At 36.2% G+C, this 19,329-nt stretch overlaps 1 protein-coding gene across 10 annotated transcripts in view; it reads right to left on the reverse strand.

Moving 5' to 3' along the window:
• The window catches only part of PPFIA2 (PTPRF interacting protein alpha 2), a 477,511-nt gene that overhangs the window by 60,111 nt on the left and 398,071 nt on the right, over window positions 1-19,329 (reverse strand). For all 10 annotated transcript variants that reach the window (XR_007154244.1, XM_047868603.1, XM_047868602.1 and 7 more), the window contains 4 exons: window positions 17,644-17,673; window positions 13,382-13,512; window positions 10,060-10,214; window positions 858-951 (listed from right to left, as the gene is read on the reverse strand). Coding sequence is in view for 9 of the 10 variants with exons in the window: in XM_047868603.1 (XP_047724559.1) it covers window positions 858-951; window positions 10,060-10,214; window positions 13,382-13,512; window positions 17,644-17,673 (410 nt within the window). In the remaining variant the exon portion in view is untranslated. The remainder of the gene's footprint in view (window positions 1-857; window positions 952-10,059; window positions 10,215-13,381; window positions 13,513-17,643; window positions 17,674-19,329) is intronic.

The following is a 19,329-nucleotide window of genomic DNA, read 5'->3' on the forward strand; positions in this document are numbered from 1 at the left end:
TTACACTGAATACTATAACCCCATGAGCATATCTGCTACAATAATGATGACTAGAGCAATGAATATTATTTCATAGGAAAGAAAGTAAACATAAAAACTACAAACACAACGTAATAAAATATATGAGAAGGAGGAGAGGAAAAGAAGTAACCCCCCAATAGATTTTGGAAGAGAGAAATCCTTTGGCTTTTAAAGAACATGTTCTATAGATACTAGTTGATCACTGAAAAATGTTACTTTGTATTTTAAAAATATGTTACTTATGGACCCCACTAGCTTTCTAACAGCTGCTGAGACTCAACATTTGCCAATTTTGCAAGTCATTTAAATGTTCCATATTATATATATGAATGAAAAGATACACTATAATTTCCTGCCAGATGCAAAACAATCTGCTCTGGGTCTAAAATAAATTTATGTTCAATCAGTCAGGGAAATATTCTTTTAAATACTCCTGTATAAGAGGAGATACTTTAATTGTCAGAGGAAACACGAAGTTGGATAGTATACATTCCCTTTTTATCATACCAGTTCAGCCCTGAATTTCATATCAAATAGATTATCACATTACTTACAAGGCTACATTCAAATATTTTAAATATATATGATTTTTGCAATCAATGCATTGGTCTCTTAGAGAAAACTGTCGATTTCTACTACAGGTCAGGGATGTGTACATCTATTTCAAACCGTAGCTCAGCAGAATCAGAAAACTCCAGAACTGAATAGTTTTAGGGAATACTAGAACAACAATGGCCTTAGTCTATTGTTTCCAATGACTGTCTTTTTAACTCCCCCACAAATGATAAAGAGTAAGTGCAAGTTAGAAAATAGAGGAAGAAAATCTCCAAACCTACTTTTTCTTCAGTCTTCTATCCTTCTCAGCTTGAGTTCCAAGTTTGCCTAACCCCAGGGACTCCTGAGCAGCAGCTTCAGTCTCCATAAAGCCTCCTGTGAAAAAGTAACTATTCATGTTAGGTTGGATACACTGGGTCAATTCTGAAAATAAATTTTTAAAAGTTATTTGTTCAACTACTCAGTATCACGAATTTTTTTCTTTTTTAGATCATCCTTATACTGCCAAACCAACATGCATAAAATGGCATGGGTACATAAATGAACGTACACTGAGAGAATGAAAAGAAAAGGTAACGACTGACCTACTATTCATACCACCCTCGACATAATACATAATCTATGGAATATACACTCCATGGAATATACAAGCTTCAAGGTCTCTTTTTCTTCTTATGAAAAAGAAGAGCACATATCTGTGTAGTGAATGAAATTTGTTTTCAGTATTTGAAATTTGACATATTTGATGTAAAACGGGATAAATGATAGCCCAATGAACACAATCGGGTGTATGTCTTCAATTCTAAGGCAAGAGACTATAGAAGTATTTGCTGACGTCTAAAGAGTTTGCATATCCTCCTTCTGGCACCCTCTTTTCCTCACCTGGCTGACTCCTTTATCCTTCAGTATATGCCTTACTTCCAGAACTTCATATGTTCTGGCAGGTTAGTTTTGTTTTGTAAATTTCATAATTATATCTGAAAAAAAAACCCTATATCTTCAAAAAATCTTGGTAAGAATGGTTCTTATCCCAGCAAGCCACTAATTATTTGGTGTAGCACCATTTTTATTGGTGCTGAAAAATACGCAATACACATAACCTTGAAAGGAAAGGAAGAGGAAAGAAAAGTATGTTGGGCATCAGATAGAACTAGATATTTCACAATGCAATTATTTCATCCAGGATCCATAAACATATAGTTAATTCATAAATTCTTTGTTACGCTTGAAAAATGAGAACTTAATCCTGGATGCTGTTTTCTTTTTGGTATTTACTATATGCAAAAAACATGAAGTCAAGGTAAGTGAAAAAATGTTCACTATTTTTAAGTGGGTTAAAGTACACATATTTAAAAAATTTTTTTTTATGTTTATTTATTTTTGAGACAGAGAGAGACAGAGCATGAATGGGGGAGGGTCAGAGAGAGGGAGACACAGAATCTGAAGCAGGCTCCAGCCTCCGAGCTGTCAGCACAGAGCCCGACACGGGGCTCAAACTCACGGGCTGTGAGATCATGACCTGAGCCAAAGTCAAACGCTTAACTGACTGAGCCACCCAGGCGCCCCAAAGTACCCATATTTTTTAAATGGAAGGGATTTCAATTCCAGTTAAGCTCAAGATTAGGTAGAAAGAATTAAGCTAATACCAACTCTTAGAAAGACTACTACTACTACCCACACAAATTTCACCAATATGTCAATAAATAAAATTATTAAAGATAATTTTACTATTCTGCCACTGTAATTTCCTGACTTCACATTTGCAGGGCTTGACCAAGTTATGGTTTCTCTAGTGAAAAGTAGTATCTTATTAAAGTGTCAGTGAAAAATTTTATTGTTACTGTTTTTCATAATTTATTTTAGCAAACAATTTATAATACTCAATGCTATTACTTCTGGAGCATTGGTATAAATGTTAATCTCATAGCCTAGTAACTCTGTTAACTGAACTGTATCATTGTAACACAATCCTCTTAATTTTTTTTTAACGTTTATTTATTTTTGAGACAGAGAGAGACAAAGCATGAACGGGGGAGGGTCAGGGAGAGGGAGACACAGAATCTGAAATAGGCTCCAGGCTCTGAGCCATCAGCCCAGAGCCCGACGCGAGGCTTGAACTCGCCGACCGCGAGATCATGACCTGAGCTGAAGTCGGACGCTTAACCGACTGAGCCACCCAGGTGCCCCAACACAGTCCTCTTTAATTGAAAACACACTGACTGCTGTCTAGATCTAATCAATACTTTTGAGTTCAGGGACAAACATTTACTTTATTCAATTATGCACATGTGCAATTAATACTTAAAAAATTTTTTATTATGAAAGAATTTCATTGGTGGTACCATTAGGAAAGTCATCCACTAGCTGACTGAAGGACTCTTGGGGTTCATTTTTAAATGTGGGATTTTCCATTTATTCACGGCGTGTGAATATTTTATTTCTCTCATCGGTGTACTTGCCTTATTGTATATCTAGAAATTATTATTCACAGTCTGCAAGTAACAATAAAATCGTTTTCTTGAAGTGAAAACTAAAATGAATGATTCACATAAAAGTTATGAAATTCTTGATCAGATGGGGACACAGAAACTGATGAAGTAGACCCATTAAGTAAACAATGAAACACTTCATCCACCAAGTGGTTATATGAATCAGCCTTTTTATATTTTTCTGAGCAAAGAAGAACATATAAATTATCATTTAAATGTTTTTAAGAACCCAACATTTTAATTAGCAAAAATAACATTAAAAAAAATTAAAAGCTCTGGGAGAGAAACAGAGAAAGTTCTAGAAGAATATTGTGAGTCAAAGCTAGACCCAGGAAAATAGATATTAGAATTGTTTCCCATAAATAAAACCATAAAAATAAAAAGCATGAGGAGCTTGGAAATACTCTGAATACTTCAAAATCTAATATCCTTTGAATAGAGCACTTAATAGAGAATTATGGCTACACCCTACTTCAAAATGCCAATAGAAAATGAAACTTATTGCCATAGTAGGTACAATTATTTTTAAGCATCGCATGTAGGACAGTACCCTTAAGCAGGAGCAAAAGTCTAGTCATGTGCATTTGTTTTAGCCCAGCTAAAACATTTCTGGGTGAGAACCTTTTTTCATAGAAGAATTTTCAGGTTCTGGTAAGGATGATGTCAGCCAAACCAGCTTATGAACTCTTACTTTATGAATGATCATCCCAATCTGGAGAGAGTCTGCCTCATTTTTGCCCAGCTGGTAGTGGGTTCATATCGCTGTGTGGGTTTTAAGAATGTCTACCTATTCATCTATACCAATATTTTATTTACTAGTCACACAGGGCTATGAAACACTTGAAATGTGGCTAGTCCAAATTAAGTGTTGCAAGTATGAAATACACATATGATTTTGAAAATGTAGTGTTAAAAGAAAGAATATAAGATATCTAATCAATAACTTTATATTGATTACATGTTGAAATACTTCTGATATATAGACAAATAATTATTGAAATTTATCTCACTGGTCTCCTTTTACTTTTCGTAATGTTATATATGGGATTCACATTTGTGGCTTGAGTTACATTTTTGTTGCACAGCTCCATATATCTCAGTGGTTGTAAACTAGAGACTGTACCAATCTCCATACAAAATATGAGTATTTGTGTATGTTGGTTGGAGGAGAGAGGCCCATATTCAGATGTCACAGTGACTGCAAAGGGCAACTGATATATAGTGGGCAGGGAACAAGGATTCTAAGCATTCTTCAATGAGAAGAAAATCCTCTAATGTATCTTTAAAATGGCAGGAGTGCCCCTGATATGAAACATTAGCCTGTGGGAATCTGGGGGGTTGCTCACTCTCCAGGAGGTCTTTTAAGAATATGAAGAGAACATCATTAGCTCCATCCTCTCATGGCATGAGGTATTCAGGAATACAAGGCTTGAGTTTCATGATTCAGAGGATTACTCAGATAATAAACTGCTTATCACTTTTCAATGGCCACCTTGTAGTTGTACATGCAAACACCAAGCCCAAATCCTCATCTTCAATGAAGTTCTCTGGCCATCACTATCACTCTTACTTTGGAAAGGTCTTTGAGGAGTTGGAATTGTTGGACACAGGACCACCAGTGGGATGTGAGTGTTCCACTAAAGTATTTTTTTTCCAGCTCCCTTTCTACATAAACATCTTGAGGAACCCCAAATCAGCAGGACAAGGATCTGGTGGTCCAATGTCATACAATATCATTCTAGAGAGCAGGAGTGAGTGGATCACTTGTCAGATCACCTTCTTGGAAACAGAGTTAGGCCAGTGGCCCAGAACAACTCCATGGCTCTAAGCCTCTGGGCTCCCTGGGATATCTGGTTGACCCCAAGCATGAGGTAGAGAGCATACACTCTGAAGGGAAGCAACAGAGACTCAAATCCACATGGTTTGGTTGGATCAGACACCATGGCTGGATGGCACTGCCTCCCTGTTTTGTCCTAGTGTCTGAAAGGTTAAAAAAACCCCAAAAAACAAAAAACAGTGCTTTCAGTGATTGGACCCACACAGGTACGAATCTTGGCTAAGAGTCCTGCCCAGATAGCACTGCCAGCCCCAGTCTCTCCCAGGCAACGGAGAGGGATGATAGAAAATTCCAAGGAAAGTATTGCAAAGTATGAGGCTTCCTAAGACCCAGGTCAAGGAGTTCAGTAAAGGACTCTCATATACCTGGATCTATGAATGGTACTGGTTGGAGACTTCTGTTCATCCAGACTGTGAGGGCAAATATCTCTATGTTGCTTGATCCTTTGATTCCACTCAAAATAATTTATTTCGTGTTGGCCCTTGAGGTACAAGTCTGTGGGAATTTCTAGCCAAAACCCACATTGCAAAGTCTGTGCCTCTTCATTTGTCCAATAGACAAATGGACTTAAAAAGGGACTTCTCACTCTAGAGAGATTAAGACTTCAATCTGTTGCCCACTGGTGATTTCATCTTTTTCATCTGATCTCTCTTCAGCATTAAAGCCATAGCATTCAGTTGGATTTAAACACACTTTGAGTTTATAAATGGTTACTTCATTGCTCTATATCTGTTAGTCCATTAGCTCTCTAAAAAATGCACCTAGACACAGGGCCTGGCTCAAAAAGGGTATGTGATAAACGCTCTCATAATTGAAGCTAAATAGTGTTTTCTTCACAAAAGGGCCTTTCACCATGCAGAGTATGAGTCATCTTTAATAGATACTTTGTGGAATTTACATTGTATCTGTTGGCTCCATAGCATCTAGGAACAATCTAAATTTGGGAGTAAAGGCCAGCACAATTCACGCAAATTTTATGTGTAGAAATATGCTTGCCAAATAATCCTGGTGCAATGTTGATGCTGCTTTCGTCATTATGAAGTTATTTTCTTTATTATGTTGATTATTGTCAAGGAGTTCAGGCAACTATAATACAATCTGTCAGATGACCATAAAGGAAACAGAATTACAATGTAGTAGGCAAAAAAAAATCTCTTGGAGATGTATAGCCTTTCATATTCATTTAAAGGAAATTCACAAGAGTACCTTTTATTTATTTATGTATTTAATTATGCATTTGTGTATTTTTACTTAGTGATACATGTATTTTATACAGCAATAACTGGGTACATTGCCTGTTCAAATTTAATCTATTTTTTTCTTTTTTACTGTTTTGTTTTTCATAGATTTGTCTCATTTGGTTCTATTGGATCAAGTCTCCATTCTTGAAAATCTCTTTGTCTTTGATTTGTGTTGCCCTCTCTTACAATACCTGTCAATGGCTTCTTTCCCTAAATTTTTTTAATGTTTATTTTATTTTTGAGAGGGAGGGACAGGCAGAGAGTGATGGAGACACAGAATCTGAGCACAGAGCCTGACGTGGGGCTTGAACTAACAAACTGTGAGATCATGACCAGAGCCGAAGTCAGACACTTAACCGACTGAGCCACCCAGGCACCCCAGTGGCCTCTTTTCTTTATACTTAACATTAATTGTTAACATCAGCTAGGATGGTCATGTGCATTCTGTTCTTTTTTTCTTTATAGTCATTATAATTGGAGTTCTCTGATGACCTGGGAAAGCTGGTGCTTCCCCAGGTAGTAAGCCAAAGAATGTGGTAAGATCACAGGGAGAGAGATTTTGGACCCTCCATAACTCAGTTTTTGAGACAGTCTTTAGAAATAACACTTTTTTTTCCATTTGTGTTTCCTATCCATATCAATAATCCAAAAATCAGATACCTGTGCTATTGAAATATTCACATACAGTGACTAGGGATGTATTTACCAAGGACAGAGTGAGTCCTAATTAGGCCATTAGAAACCCTTGATCCAAGGTGTCATCATTCTACTTATTAGCACCGTAACAGGAGGACTATTCAACCAGTTACAAACCTCGCTGCATTTTTCCATCACCTAGGCCTCATTCTGACATCTTGTCCACAGGGATGCCATGAGTCACAGCTCACCCACTGCCCTTCCTATTCTCTTCCAGAGTAACTTTGTCAAAGAAAAAAAAAATGAGTGTCATCTGATATAGTTATTTTTAACACAGTTTAATTTGTTTTGCTTCAAAATAGGTTAATGCCTTCAGATAAAATTAAAAGGCAAGCCCGTCAGGATTCCAATAACTGATGTATAATCATAGATTGTGGGGTTCAAACCCCTTTCCCTAGCTATGCTGGTAGGATAGACAATGTAGCAGGTAAATTTTTTCAGGGTCAGAAATACGTTGAGGTTTTGTTTTGTTTTAAATAAAAAGTTGTATATGCTTATGTACTCTATCCTACTAATTTGAAAGCTCCTTGATGCCAACAGTTATGCTGTAGCCATTTTACTAAGGCTCATGGTTGGTACTCTAAACTTAAAAGTGTTTCAATATATGCTTATTCACTCAAAGTAGAATGATTTTGGATTATCTGTGTGTTCGTTTTCTTCCCTCAAATTCCCAAGCGTATTGGGTTTCTCCAGGAGCTTTGATTCACCTTCAATATAGCTTCTACATAGCTCCAGAGGAGTAGATATTTGTAACTGTCTTCCTCATCAGCATTGCAGTCCTTAGCGTGATTTTGACTCTGGTTTTGTTTATGTGGTAACTTTTTTGTTCTTCAGGGTAAAACAAAATGGCTCAGAGCTCAGAAATCTTCCCAGGGTGATGGTATGATCATGAATAACTATTGCTAGTTTCTGATTTGGATGGAGTTGATCACTGATTCACTTTATAACTGGTATGACATAGAGACACAAAGTTACTAAAAATGGGTAAGAAAGGCTAGGTTTCAAGAAGAATGTATATTTTTCTAGACTTTAAATTATATTTTGGATACCTTGATTTTGACAGAATATTGTTGGCAAAATTTCTAATGATTTAGTAACTCTTCATCAAAATTAAGTTTAAAATAAAATAGAAAAAATCCAAAAGAGAAAGGCAATGGAATATATTTTAAAAGGTAAAAGTAAATTATAGATCCCAAAATGAATATATATGTTTAAATAGGAGTAAATAAAATGATTACTATGTTAGCAAAATAGTTTAAAATAACTACCTACATTATTGTTAATTACACTGTAATATATTGGAAATGACAAATAATTTGGTAAGAATATAAATAGTTATCAAACAAGAAATTAAAACAACGCCTTGACAGGCACATTTTATATCCAAAAAATAATCATCTTCTATCTTCTTTTATGCAATAATTTTTTTATAGCCTTAGGAGTTCCTTTCCTGAGAAACAGAAGTCCAAAGAGGATTTAATTCATCTGTTGAGTAACATTTAATCACACAGCTGTCTGGACATTACTTTTTCATGGCTTCTGATACTTTGTGTGGATTTTACAAAGGCACTTTTGAATATACTACATTTGTACCTCTGCAAACATAAATATTGCTCTCAGAAATTCTTTCGGTGCTAGGACTGGAAAGTTAGCCAGGAAATTGGAGCATTACTTGTAAGTAATCATTCCTTTATTTGGGAAAGAAAGTGCTAAGAGATTTGTATGATTCTGTTCAGCATTCACATTGGAGGAAGGAGCTAAATATTTTTCAACAGATTAACTATATTTCTACGTTAAATAAGAAAAGATAGAAAAAAGAAGATGCAATCACAATAACCAATGTGATGAAAAGAGATTTCAGAAGAAAAAATATAGGAAGACACACACACACACACACACACACACACACACACACACACACACACACAAGCCAAGTGTATATTTACCTAGGGTCATTTCAAATGTACTGATGTATGTATGTATGTATGTATCTATCTCTTTTAAAGTTTATTTATTTATTTTGATAGAGAGAGAGAGAGAGCACACAAGTAGGGGAAGGGCCAAGAGAGGAAAAGAGAGAGAATCTGAAACAGGCTCTGCACTGTTAGTGCAGCCCCTGATGTGGGTCTCGAACCTATGAACCATGAGATCATGAATTGAGCCAAAATCAAGAGTTGGACACTTAATGAATTGAGCTACCCAGGCTCATATACATATATATATATATATATATATATATATGTATATATACACACACACACACATATATATACACACGTATGTATACACATGTGTGTATACATATATACATATGTGTGTATATACACATATATATAAAGTTTACTTATGTATTTTATATATAAAGTTTATTTATGTATTTTGAGAGAGAGAGAAAGCGTGAGCTATGGAGGGGCAGAGAGAGACAGGGAGAGAGAGAATCCCAAGCGCTGAGAGCACAGAGCCAGACACGGCCTCACTCTCACAAATCAAACTGTGAGATTCTGACCTGAGCAGAAATCAAGAGTTGGATGCTTAACCGACTGAGCCACCCAGGCGCCCCTGTACTGATCTATATTTTTATTCCATTAGTGTCCAACAATAACTAACACAATCCCTACTGCCCTATTCCTTCCTCTGTCTTCCCACTTACATACTGTAGAGTTTATTCTGTGCAAAGCTGTGATAGCTTTAAATAAAGAAACCTGTACTTTTTTGGCCTGAATATCACAATTCTTTATTTTGGTTAAAAAGTTATTATGGATTTTTTGTAGGCATCTCAATTTTTTCAACAGAAAAGCATTTATATACATCTGTGTTTTAAGCGGTAGTATACTCAGTGGTTTTAAACATTGACACTAAGATGAATATTTCAGTTCTGTAAATTACTAAGACATTGTTTACTCATCGATAAATAAGAACAACAGTAATAACACTTGTCTCGTAGGGACCTTGTGTCTATCAGAGTCAGTCCTAAATAATGTCTAGCTATTGTTATTCACAGAGGAATCAAAAGGATTGGATGTTTTATAATATTCTTCCCTTGTAAGTTTTGTTAAACATTATTCAGCTAAATTGAATTTACAGAGCTGACTGAAAAAGGAAGTATGTCAGGTAGGCAAAAGAAAAATGCAGAGACGAGAAATGAAATGAAAACTAGACAGACCCTCACAAGTGACCAAAATGAGTTGCAGCGGAAGTTGTCAAATTCATGCACACTTACGGAGCTGCCCAAGTCGGGCTTTTTCCTTTTTACCAAACAGACGTCCTATTGAAGACTTGATTCCTTTCTTCTTGGGGGCTTTGTGAAGAGAGTCTTGGCTGCTATTGGAACTGCCAAGCCCAAGGCTTTCTGGCTCAAGGGAGGCAGATAAACTACTGCAAAACACAAAAGAGGGCAAACTGCTCATCCACAAGGTACACAGACTTGTTCCTTCATAAAGGGACAAATGAAAGAACACTTACTCTCTTCCTTTCCTCCCACATTTGCTCTTAAGCATATTGAAATTTGTTGTTGTTGTTTTTTTTCCTCAGCCTTAGGGCTCTGAGCCTCCAAATTTTGTCTAAGGAAAATGATTTTTGTTCTAAATGATTTTCCCCCTTATTTTAATACAACCAATGAACATAGGCTGGCTTATTAATTGCATGTTAAATGACCTTCCATTACCTATTTCCACCTCAGAGTATGGTTTTTTTAGTCTTAAACATAATGACCTATGATAAGACATTTACATTTAACTAACAGTGAAGTTTAAGCTGCTATTCCAGGTCACAGCTTTACCTGATTTTCTTCTAGCCATCTTTCTCTCTCTCAGTTTTGGAACCTAATTCATTTATTTTTTTAATTTAAAAATGTTTATTTATTTAATTTATTTTTTTAAAAGTTTACTTATTTTGGGAGAGTGAGAGAGAGAGAAAACGTGAGCAGGGGAGGGGCAGGAGAGGGGGAGAGAGAGAATCCCAAGAGGGCTCCACACTCAGCTTGGAGCCTGACAGCAGGGCCCAATCCCAGGAGATCACAGCCTGAGCCAGTATCAAGAGTCAAATGCTTAACCACCTGAGCCACCCAGGCACTCAGCAGTTAACTATAGATGCACAGATTAACAAACAGGGCACTGGCAAATGAAGTAACTTGATCTCTTCCTTTAAGAGAGATTGGTGAACAGTCAGGAAACCAGAAAAGAGGCATTTTTAATGGTTAAATTAGTTTGAGAAAGAAGAAAAATCTTAACCAGAAATAACTCCTAGTTGGTATTAGCAGATCATCACTGTTTTTATGAGATGACTATTTCTCTTTTTGATATTAAGTTTTCAATTTTAATTCTAACATAGTTAACATGCAGTGTTATAGTAGTTTCAGGTGTACAATACAGTGATTCAACAACTCTATGCATTACTCAGTGCACCCTAAGTGTATTCTTCAATACTTATCACCTATTTCACCCATCCTCCTACCCCTCCACTCTGGTAACCATCAGTTTGTTCTCTACAATTAAGAGTCTGTTTCTTGATTTGTGTCTCTCTTTTTTTCCTTTGGTCATTTCAATGTGTGTGTGTGTTCTCTACAATTAAGAGTCTGTTTCTTGATTTGTGTCTCTCTTTTTTTCCTTTGGTCATTTCAATGTGTGTGTGTGTGTACCACTTGTTCTTTTTTTAAAATAAAAAAAAAACTTTTAAAATGTATTTATCTATTTTGAGAGAGAGAGGGAGAGAGTGAGTAGGGGAGGGGCAGAGAGAGAGGGAGAGAGAGAATCTTAAGAAGGCTCCACACTCATTGCAGAGCCCAATGGGGGCTTGATCCCACAACCCTGAGATCATGACCTGAGCCAAAATCAAGAGCCAACTGCTTAACTGAGCCACCCAGGTGCCCGTTATTTATTTTAGAAAGAGAGAGAGAGAGAGCGCACTCGCATGCAAGTGGGTCAGGACAGAGAGAGAGGGGGGACCAAGTATCCTAAGTGGGATATGCACTGACAGCAGAGAGCCCGATTCAGGGCTCATACTTATGAACCCTGAGATCATGACCTGAGCCGAAGTCAGACTCTTAACTGACTGAACCACCCAGGCACCTCTGGTGCCTCATTCATTTAATTTTAAATCATCTAGGTGGGATTTAAAAGCAAATACTCATATGCTCTAGTGATCATTTTGTTTTTTCTTACAGTTCTCAGGTATTCTTTCAGGTATATGATAAACTGAAATGATTTCCAAGAAGTTGCTCTAGACTCCATTCCTGGTCAATGTAACTGACATAGTATTAATAGGAGAGGTACAATAGATACATTGCTATCTATTCTACAGCTGTCCATTTGACAACACCATGATGAATTACTTAACTTTACTTATTCATCCTCTTTAATGAGTTGACATTCTCTAAACTCCAAACCAATAGCTTTTCACATGTTAAAACAGGAGTGATTCTTTTCTTGGAGGATGAAAGCAGATAGTTTGAAGCTGGAGTAACTGGGGTTTTATACTCATATTAGAAATTAAACATAAACAAAACAGAAAGGAGCAAATGTCTGCCAGCACAGAACCTCTGTTTTAAAGCATATTTGTTGTAAAATTCATACTATTTAGAAGATAAATTCTTAAAGTGTTAATACTAAGCCATTATGCACAGCCATATCAATGATGTGTCTTGAGATGCTGCAATTGATAAGACTGTAAAAGCATATATATTTAAGATGTGAATTGCATGCTTAGATTGTTTATGCTACTTATTATAGTGATGTGCTTACAATTTTGTAGGCAGATGGAAAGCACCACAGGATGAGTTGCTACAACAGATAGGGTATTTCCCCTTACCTCTTCTTTTAACATTTTGGCAGATATGCTTTTTCCCCCTCTAAGAACTTTCTGCTTATTAGCTGTTATAGCTGTCAGCACCAGACCCTGGGGGGTAGTACACATACCTGTTTGCTAAAAATAAATGAACTGCAATTATGGACTTTTCAGAACTTAATTACTTTTTAAAAAATGTTTTAGTTATTGGTGGGGGGGGGGGGAGCAGAGAGAAAGGGAGAGAGAGAATCCCAAGCAGGCTCCATGCTCAGTGCCGAGCCCTGTCTCACCACCGTGAGATTATGACTTGAGCTGAAATCAAGAGCCAGATGTTCAACCAACTGAACACCCAGGCATCCCCAGACCTTACTTTTACACCTAAGCCTAAGCCAAATTTATAGTTTTGTCCTAGAGTCTGTTAAGTTTTTTGCTATTCTTCCTAGTGAGTCTTTCCATTAGCCTGACTTCATTTTAATACTAAATATCCACTAAATACAGAAGAGATAATCTCATCAATATTGGCTAGTAATAAGACCACAAATACATAGTTAATTTTAAAACTAAAAATTTGATCTCAGAATGCATTTTTTTTTTCACAAGAGGAGAGGGGAGAGGGAGGAGGGCAATACTCTAACGGAGAGTTATAGCTCAAACCAAATTTCTCATATAAATTTTTAAGCAGTCTATTTGATAGCACTTAAAGAAAGAATCTTTTCAGAAGGAGAGCATGCAAACCGTGAAGTGAGCTGAGAGAATCATACCTTCGGGCATCATTGTGGTAGGAGGAGGGAAGGGTGTGAGTCATCCTGATGGCTCTAGGGGTAGGGGGAGGAGAAGTTTCACATTTTATAGTTGCTTTATCCTCCCGACCATCTTCTTCCACCACTGCAATCTAGAAATGAAAACAATTCATTCAGATGAATTCTTCCTAGATTTCAAATGAAATTGACAGAAATGGAGAGTCATTAGCAAAACTATTTGAGTAATTCTAATACAAACACAAAACAAAAAACTTGGGGCATATAGCTCTTAGACATATAAATTCTTATTACTGAAGCATGTGAGCTTAATAACGGTTTTAAAAGTGAAGGTATTCCAGTTTAATATATAACCTGGACACATTTCATAAAAAAAAACATTATTTAAGAGTGAATAAGCACCATAGATCAATATCCAGGAACTATGAAAAAGCTATCACGGACTCCGTTTCAACATATCAGAATGTAAAGGCTTACAAAAAAGTTACTGGGTACATATTTGAGTTAATTCATTAAGAAGGTATGCATAGTCAGGTTATCATAACATGGAAATCTTTTAAGTAGGAGATTTTTTTAATATTTATTTTTGAGACACAGAGCACAAGTGGGAGAGGGGCAGAGAGACAAGGAGACACAAAATCCAAAGCAGACTCCAGGCTCTGAGCTGTCAGCAGAGTCCGACATGAGGATCAAACTCATAGAGCATGAGATCATGACCTGAGCCAAAGTTGGATGCTTAACCAACTGACCACCCAGGCCCCCTTTAAACAGGAGATTTTTGAAATGAGAAGAGAAGATGGCAAAACTACAACTTTATCAGATAAAGTGTATTATTAACGCAGGCAAATGAAATGTGGTCCAGATGTTTAAAACATGAGTTGTAGCTTATTAGAACAAAAATTCTTTTTAAAGTAAAGATTATAAAAGGTAAGAACATAATTCTTGCAAACAGTTTCATTTCACTATCTCCCATGGGAACACAGACAAAGGCATACAGAAACCAGAAGATGGATGGAAGGGCTTTCCTTAAAGAATTTAGTCCAGGAGCACCTGAGTGGCTGAAGCATCCAACTTCGGCTCAGTCAATTGGTTAAGCATCCGACTTCAGCTCAGCTCATTATCTCGTGGTTTCTGAGTTTGAGCCCCATGTTGGACTCTAAGCTGAGAGCTCAGAGCCTGAAGCCTGCTTCAGATTGTGTCCCCTTCTGTCTCTGCCCCCCACCCCCACCCCTCGTACTCTGCCTCTCTCTCTCTCTCTCTCTCTCTCTCTCTCTCTCTCTCTCTCAGAAAAAAATAAACATTAAGAAAAAGAAAGAATTTAGTTCAGAGTCCAGAACAATTCAAGATACCATAAATTTTGTCAGAGATAGACATATAAAACCGCATTACAATAAAGATATTCAATGGTAAAGTTGACTGTGAAGAGATATTTTTTACAACAAATCTTTTACAAGATTTTACAAATCTTGCATTTCTTTTCATGGCATCACTGTGCGTTAAAATACCTATACATAGAAAGATTGTGGAAAGCATAGCTAATAGATATGGCTCGGGAAGTTCTAATGACAAAGAGCAATATGGCTATAGCAAAAAAATTAAAGCTGTGTTCTCATCTTATGTTCACATAATGTCTTGCTTTGTTTCTATGTTAGGCTATTATGCATAAATGTGTTTCTATATGATACATGATAAAGACTTCATGCATTGAAGAAACCGAATGAAGTTGTTTGTCTGGGCTCTTGTCATCCAAGCCTTGATTCCTTTTAACGATTTATGTAGGCATCTATATAGGATTTCCTCTCTCCATTTCAACTAGCAAAGGGCCACCAGAAAAATCTTTTTCAAGAACTACTTTCAGCATGATGTTAATCCTACAGAAAACTCTTTCTAAACTCACATCTCATCTAAATTCATAAAGTGTGTTTCTAAACTCTTCCTGATATGTATTTATGTCTTCACAGTTCCATGATCTAGCCATAATTGTTTTCTGTGATTATTTCTGCCAAGACTGACCTTTCTGCTTCTATTACTTTTTTTTTTTCCTGAAACACCTCCTAAAATGCCTTCCTCTATCTATTCTGCCAGTCAAACTATGCAAACTTTCAAAATATCAGCTCTTAAAAACATCATAGACACTCTTCCTCTGAATAATGCTTAGAGTTAACACTATATAAATAAAATAGAGGAGAAAGGATTTGGAATCAGAGATGGATTTGAATTCTGGTTTCTCTTATTTGTTGAATGACATATGCTTATTATTTACCTGCTCTAAGATTCAATTTCCTCATCAATAAAATGGAAACTAATAATACTTACCTTAATGTGTTCGTTTCAAGGGTAAATGGAATCACACTTGTAACTCCTTAACCTGATAAACAACAGTTTTTAGTTTGTGGCCTTCTTTCCATGACCTACCTTTCTTATCAACTATTTCTTCATCCTATGAATTCCCTGAGCCTGCATTTCTGTATGGAATCTTCCTTTGTGACTTTTTTTCTTATATCCACTAAACTTCTTTTATATCCATCATCTACTCAGATATCTTTCTATATTCCCAGTATAATTCTTTTCAGTGGCAGAGAAAGTCAAAGACAAACAATAAGAACATTATGATGGTAAATTTGATAGTTGAGAACCAAGTGTTAGTATCAAGGAGAAGATGCTATAGGAAGATAGATGATAACTCCGGAAAAGAAATTCCATCAATCTATGCCACACAAGTTAATATAGATTCCCTTAACTTAAAAAAGAAACAAAGAAAAAAAATACTTTTATAGTTTTAGAAGTGGGCATAATCTGACTACCACATCTTTTTTGTTTTTAAGTTTATTCATTTTTGAGAGGGAGAGACAGAGCATGAACAGGGGAGGGGCAGAGAGAGAGAGGAGACACAGAATCCTAAGCAGGCTCCAGGCTCTGAGCTGTCAGCACAGAGCCTGATGTGGGGCTCAAACTCATAGACTGCGAGATCATGACCTGAGTGGAAGTTGGACGCTTAACCAACTGAGCCACCCAGGTGCCCCCTACCACATCTTGATGATGCTGAAAAATAGATTTACGCTCTAGAGAGCAGGTTCAACCTTTGAAATCTTTCCCATCTGATATCCCATGAGTCTGAATTCTGCTGTTATCAATTATCTAAGAAGATGTCATTTTGTGAATCAGGACTGGAGTCAATTTTGTTTCTCATTTCCAATATGTATTTTTTGATGTCACATTAAACAAGAAAGGAGAAGATTAATTATATTTTTGTAATTTCTATATTCTTTTTTTTAATTTTTTTTTTCAACGTTTATTTATTTTTGGGACAGAGAGAGACAGAGCATGAACGAGGGAGGGGCAGAGAGAGAGGGAGACACAGAATCGGAAACAGGCTCCAGGCTCTGAGCCATCAGCCCAGAGCCTGACGCGGGGCTCGAACTCACGGACCGCGAGATCGTGACCTGGCTGAAGTTGGATGCTTAACCGACTGCGCCACCCAGGCGCCCCTGAAATTTCTATATTCTTGATGCTCTGGCGTCTGGCACCATGCTGACCCAGGACAGAATGCACCTCCCAGGACTAGCTAATTCCTAGAGATTGCAAACTACTTCCCTGGAGTATGACTTCCATATGTACATCAATCTATCTAGACCAGTATCCCAAATCATATTCTTGATCTGGCTCTTGTAATACTCCAGGAGGCAATATTCCTCTGCCTTAATCATGCCAGGCCAGGAATCAGACAACTAGAGACAGCCCCTATACCCAGAGCCCACAGAAATGATTAAAACAGGCCAATCTTAAGCCTGCTCACCCTGCCTTGCCTTTCCAACAGAAACTACAATAAAACTCCTACCGATCCTTTCTCTTAGTTCTTTTTGCCTCAGGACCTACTCAGGTGCTTTTGCCTTCGCAAAGGGAAGGGTGAGTAACAAGGTATCTTTTCATTGGCAGTAGTCTCCTGATCTGTTGGTCTCACATCCATGAATAATAGTAAAACTACATTAAAAGTAAGCAGCATTCTTCTAGCGTTGACAATAAATAATCTAATTCTAGGATATGTAGACTACATAATCTAATCATTACTCTAGAAAACATAAACAATTTTATTTTGAGGCATTTGCTCTTATAATCATATTTAAACAATTCGATAATGCTTAAATACTTTTAATATTTCTGTTTATGTTAATAAAATGCTTCAAATAAAGGGAATGCAATTTTAAAACTTTCACAGAAAAAAAACAATATTCAACTAGTAATCACACAAAAGATATTTACATTACCTTTCTCCGATGTTTCCTTAGATCACTTGGCTGTGATTGGCAGTAATAAAAGCAACATAAAACAGAATTAATGAGTATCATTTGACCATGTTACAAGTTTTAATAGTATTCTGTAACTTGACTGTCTTGTTTTTTCATTCCATTGTTTTCTAAATAAATGTCTTTACCCATTATAAGAGGACTCCTCCTGAAAGTGACTTCAGAGAAGGAACTTCTTAGATGGAATGGTGGGGTTTGGGGGGGGACAGGTCTACATGATGGGGTCACGCATACATGCATGGGATCTGAGACATGGAACCCTGGGGAATATGAAGCACATGTAGTGAGCTAGTGAGAAATAAATATGGGACTTATCTTCTCCCCAAAATATAAATGGGAATGAAAGAGATTATCCATAAACAAAGATCCAATGCACATGTATGGAGTTTGTAAGCATTCCCTCTTGCCTTATCTATGCAGAGCCTTGGTCCACCCTTGGACAGGCATACTGCTCCTGAGCTATCTCAAACTTCCTGGCTTCCTAACTAGTCTCCCATTCCCAAATGCTAAGAGCTCTGGCCTCAATAAAATATGTTTTTAGGGCTGCTGTTTTCTTGTCAACGTTACAATGTTACAAAATTACATAATTTTTTTAAAAGTTAATTCTTTATGATTTCAGATGAATCTTGCTCACTTAATATCTTTGTTAATTTTTCTTATGTAAGTAAAACAATTTTATTCCATTATAGTTATATTTACATTTATATATTTTTGTTCCTGGAAAATGGGTTGATTTACCCCACACAATATTCTTACTAAATATTGGCAGGATGTTCCTTATGCTTATGGATTTGTGGTGAGGTAAAAGTAAATAAAAGTACATTTTATAATCAAGAAAAATAACAATCTTTGTAAAACATATACACACATACAATACAAATGAAAACAATGTCTTTTCAATCTCTGCTTTTATGTCTCCCAAACTTTTCATTTTCCTCTGAATATTCAAACATGGATTATATTCCCCCAAATTATGCCCTCCCTCATATTTTCTACAGGTAAAAGAAAATCTACCTGCCTTTCACTATAACAGTGATGAATTTAATGACGACGTTTTATTAGGTGATAAAGACTCCCTGAATTTCATTTATTGTTTTTCTGAGTCAGATATGGGACATTTTAAGTACTTTTTTACCCTCAAGAAATGCTTTAAATATTTTTTAAGTACTGTAATTATAGTATAATAATGTTCATTTACTGTTGATTTATTTATGACTAATATATATAAATATATATAAATGTCTATATATAAATAGACATATATATATATATATAATGTCTAAATGATTATATATATATATATATATATAAATGTCTAAATGATTATAAATATGTTATTTTGCTATTATAAAAATATTAACACTATCAAGGATTAGGATACTAATGTTTATGAACATATTTAAAAAGCTAAATATATGTAGCAAATATAAACAGAAAGTAAGCCAAAGAGAGTATCGTGTCTAGTTAATAAAGTCAAATTGATGGTTCCTAGATTTCTAAAATCACCACATCACAATGTAGCTCAGTATATTGGGTTATTATATCTTAGTACATTGACTAAAAAGTTTGTGCTGTGTCTAGGTGGGGTCAGTTCTGATTACCGTCCCTTGTTCTGAACGGGCATTGTCTATGACGTCTATTTTAAGA

This window comes from Prionailurus viverrinus, chromosome B4 (assembly GCF_022837055.1).
Source record: "Prionailurus viverrinus isolate Anna chromosome B4, UM_Priviv_1.0, whole genome shotgun sequence".
NCBI lineage: Eukaryota > Metazoa > Chordata > Mammalia > Carnivora > Felidae > Prionailurus > Prionailurus viverrinus.